Source organism: Solanum stenotomum, chromosome 4 (assembly GCF_019186545.1).
Source record: "Solanum stenotomum isolate F172 chromosome 4, ASM1918654v1, whole genome shotgun sequence".
Lineage (NCBI taxonomy): Eukaryota > Viridiplantae > Streptophyta > Magnoliopsida > Solanales > Solanaceae > Solanum > Solanum stenotomum.
In genome coordinates, this window is record NC_064285.1 from 54,229,074 (window position 1) to 54,233,250 (window position 4,177).

General features: G+C 38.3%; 1 protein-coding gene across 1 annotated transcript; it reads left to right on the forward strand.

The window, feature by feature from the left end:
- The first annotated feature begins 1,205 nt into the window (after nucleotides 1–1,205).
- On the forward strand, nucleotides 1,206–2,280 carry LOC125861789 (uncharacterized). Its single transcript, XM_049541654.1, has 3 exons — nucleotides 1,206–1,368; nucleotides 1,755–1,823; nucleotides 1,983–2,280. Exons 1-3 carry the CDS (start codon nucleotides 1,303–1,305, stop codon nucleotides 2,124–2,126), a joined length of 279 nt encoding a protein of 92 aa, XP_049397611.1. The 5' UTR covers nucleotides 1,206–1,302; the 3' UTR covers nucleotides 2,127–2,280.
- Nucleotides 2,281–4,177: the final 1,897 nt, after the last annotated feature.

Genomic DNA, 4,177 nt, shown 5'->3' on the forward strand with positions numbered 1-4,177 from the left:
CTTCGTGAAAATTCTAGCTCCGCCACTGCTCGTGACACTTATATTTTGTCAGACTGTCAATCTTCTACTTTTAAAAAAACCATACTCATGCATTATTGATTATTCAGACTCTTTGGTTATTCTCTTGCTGATTTCATCAATTAATGCAAGGACAATGATAAACTTTAACTTGGTGTCCCCAAAAAATTTCTGGCAGTAATTTTAAGTAGTTAGATGAACTTTTCACATTAAAACATAAAATACCACTTGTTTTGTCCACTTATTAGACTTTTGAGGCATGGATGATAAGTTGTTCATTACAAATATTGATAAGGGGGTATCGGTGTCCTTATATTGTTAGTCAAAACATAAGTCCGAAGAGACAGTTCTTTATCTTATAAGATCTGTTTGCATGTGTATTGTTACACAATGCGTTTCTGAGATGTCATGGAAGGGTGACGTAAGGAAAGGTGATTATCTTTCCCCAAGCAAAGGCCCCCAATAGACTTGTTCGTGCCATATGTGGAAACTATTATCAAGATAATAATTTGCAAAAGAAAGAATCCAATGAAAGTCTCCTTTATAATTACAAGAACGCCAAATATGGCACCAGGGGTAGAAGCACCAGTACAGAGATCTGAATGTTGGCTGAAACTTTGACAACTATAATCACCATATATATGCTTTATAAATATCAACTTAAATGACAGGACATGACATTACATGACATAAATGAGCTGGAAAAACATGATGTAACTACTTGGAAGTAAAACTAAATGGGCTTACTTATACCATGACTCCAAGCAATTTGTTCGGCTTCATGACAAGACCGTGTCGCAAAGGCAGGTTGGTCAGTGCAAGGCTCTTGGAGAGAACGCACCCTTATCTTTAAAGTGAGTGTGCAGGTTGCGGGAGGGTATGGATGGACAGTGCCTGCTGACTACTGTGGGTATTGTAGGCTAACAAGTGCGTGGCGAGCTACTAATGGGGCGACATAGACACCAGCACAATTTTCACTTGACACAGCCATGACCACTTGGTCGTCCATTGCGCTAAGTGCTTGGAGGCTTGCCAAGGCACCATGTAGCATAGATGGGAAGTAGCATCTGTACAATATGTTTATATGTATAGTATTTATTTATATGTTTCTTTAGTGGTCTATACTGATGGTTGTTTGACTATATGTGCTTTATTCAAGAACTATTACAAAGTTCTTATGTTTGCAATTATATTTCTCAGTAATTCATTAGGCTATTCATATTATCTTATTGATTTAACCTTTGCAACATAACAGTTAATAGAAACCTTATTGGAACGGGTATCATGACTACTGACCAAAAGAAGAAGCTGCTGTGGGGAAACAAGAAAACCACCACTAATACTGAAGAGGTAATTTTGCTCTACCTATGTGTCCTCTTCTTCTCTTTGTGTTCCTGCAGGTGTGGGAAGTTATTCCCATATTATTACTCTGCATGTCAACCTGCTGCACCTTCTTCACCTCTCCATAAAACTTGGTATCTCCTTTGTCAGCTTACGGGGGCAACAGTGTGAAATAAGTTGCAGCTTGTGTATAATCTCGATAAATTAGTTCCATTTCAAGGGGATACACGTCTTAAAGTCTTATTTGATCCATTTTGCTCACAGGCTGTAGCAACTTGATTTTGGCTGTTGCATCAACAGATGTTTATTTTTTGCTTGTTATATCTCTTTATCAAATGCTCAATGTTATTCACTCTCTTGTTCTTTGTATGGTCAATTGATGGTCGATTATGTAGTCAACTCATCGATGGGATACATCACTATTTGGTGATCGTGATCGACAAGAAAAGTTCAACAAACTCATGGTAATTTCCGTTCCCTTTTATTTGCTTTAGATTATCAAAAGTAATAGCGGGCCATCAGTGTTGAGTCCTATTAACTTGTCATCTCAGCTAAGTTTTCCTCGTATGTACTAACACACTTTTAGAGTCTGAGGTTGCCTTGGTGGCTATGGCCAATTGTAGGGTGTGAAAGGAGACGTGCCGACAGAGAACAAACCAGTCATCCACGATGCAGAGAGGCAAAAGGAGCTCCAAATGGACTTAGAGAAGCAATACACTGCTGGACTTCGCCGAAGAGATGGTCGTACTGTTGGACTAGGTCTCTAAGGACTTGCCTTAAACATCTTTGTACTTTAATTACTCTTGTGGTTGTTGTGTTGTGTTGTTTTGCAATTCTGGAGCTGCATGTATTGTGTCGAACTAAACTATGTATCCTGAAATTTACGTTATCTCGTGATCAAAGATTGTATTTTTTAAATCTTTGTTATAGACTCAATCTACTGCTCAGTTCCACCTCAAGTAGTTCTATCTATAACTTCAATCATGCAACTAATTTAGTGTTGCATACTGCATGCAACACTATTAACAGATTTTTGCTAATCTGTTGGATACTGCATACAAAAAATAATGGTATACTTGTGTATTTTGTTATACATCGAGTTATAGTAAAACTGTGTAAATGAAGGAAAAGCTGATTGACTTGTTGGGTGATTGAAAGTATCTTATTCCATAGCTTGCTTTTACTTGTAAATCTGATATTTTAATATGTGGATACAAGCGTGTGGTATTGCTGTATGAAATTTTCGGAAAATACGTAAGTTACCTCCAAAAATTGTACAGAGAAGTCATTTACACGCCCCCTTCCTAAATCTTGCAAAGTGAAAAGATCCCTAAGCTGTCATGTAGTGAAGGCAACTAACACAACAACAACAACAGAGGAATGGGTAGGAAACATGGAAAAGGGGGAGCCCTCAATGTTATAAATTACAAGACAAAGCAATCAGGGTTCAAAGACATTAATGCTAGAGAAGATGCTCTTCAAGGAATTCGAGGAAGCTACCAGCACAACCGTAGTACTTCAATGCCCCAGACAAATGACAAAATGTACCTTGAACCCGAGGAACAAAAAGGATGCAACACCAGCAGTGATGATTCTCAACCCATTGGGAGATGTGAAGGAGCCAACCCAGGTGGGAAAGGGGAAGAGCTTACAGGATCAAACCACCAACTCAACACATTCTGATGAGTTTTATCATTTGGAATGCGAGGGGGGCCAATAGCGCCAAGTTTAGGCAACAGTACAAAAATGACTGATCATAAACATCTCATTGAGGTGCTGAAATTCAATACTCATATCCAATCTGGTGCTAATGGCCTCTCCGGTGGCATCGTAATCATGTGGAAAGAGGACATTGTAAAGATGGATAGCCTATCAGTCACTCCTCAAGGAATCCACGTTATGGTGAACATAGTCCCCAACTCCTCTAAACCTTGGCTTTTCTCTGCTGTTTATGCTAGCCCTGACTTGAATACTAGAATTGACCTCTAGGATGAGCTGTGCCAAATTGCCCAAAACCACAATAGAGAATGGCTCATTGGTGGTAACTTCAATGAAGTCTTGCAAGTCAATGAGAAAATTTGTGAGCTTAGTATTAATAATGTTAGAACAACTCAGTTTAGAAATTGTCTTAATCAGTGCAGGATGGTGGACCTGGGTTATAAAGGTTGTAAATACACCTGGACCAACAAGAGATATAGAAGGCCTCATCTTAGAGAGACTTGAAAGATGCATGGCCAATATCCCTTAAGATAAATCTATATCCTATGGCTCTTGTCTCACACCTCCCCAGAACCAAGTCAGACCACTGTCTGTTACTTGTGACCCTCCAAAGTCAGGTTGATAATGCTAGCAACAAGAATGTCGTAGTGGAGAAGTCATGTTGAAAATAAATGAGAAAAAATAATACGATAATCAAAGCAAATGACACAATAGATAATAATAAAAATAGAAGAATAAAATAACATATGAGTAATAATAATAATAATTAATACAAAAGTCCAGACAATATTTGCCTATCTATTAAGTATTAACCTTCTACCCTAATCCTCGATCTTCATATCGTCCTATAGGGTTATGTCTTGTCTAATTATCTCACCCCAATACTTCTTTAACCTACTTCTACCTCTCCTCATACCACCATAGTAAATCTCTCATAACTGCTCACTAGACATCTACGCATCTCCTTCTCACATGACAAAACATCTCAACCTCATTTCCTTCATCTTATCCACCACAATATCAATATCTCCTTGTATAAAACCAGCTCTACGGGGTCTTTTGATACCCACTCTTAATGTTTTCACTACATGATTTGCAG

Excerpts from the sequence above, each read along its gene's own strand:
- LOC125861789 (XM_049541654.1), top strand. The coding sequence starts at position 1,303 with ATGACTACTGACCAAAAGAAGAAGCTGCTGTGGGGAAACAAGAAAACC. Across the intron at positions 1,369-1,754 it reads CCACCACTAATACTGAAGAG|TCAACTCATCGATGGGATAC; the intron begins GTAATTTTGCTC and ends TCGATTATGTAG. Across the intron at positions 1,824-1,982 it reads AAAAGTTCAACAAACTCATG|GGTGTGAAAGGAGACGTGCC; the intron begins GTAATTTCCGTT and ends GGCCAATTGTAG.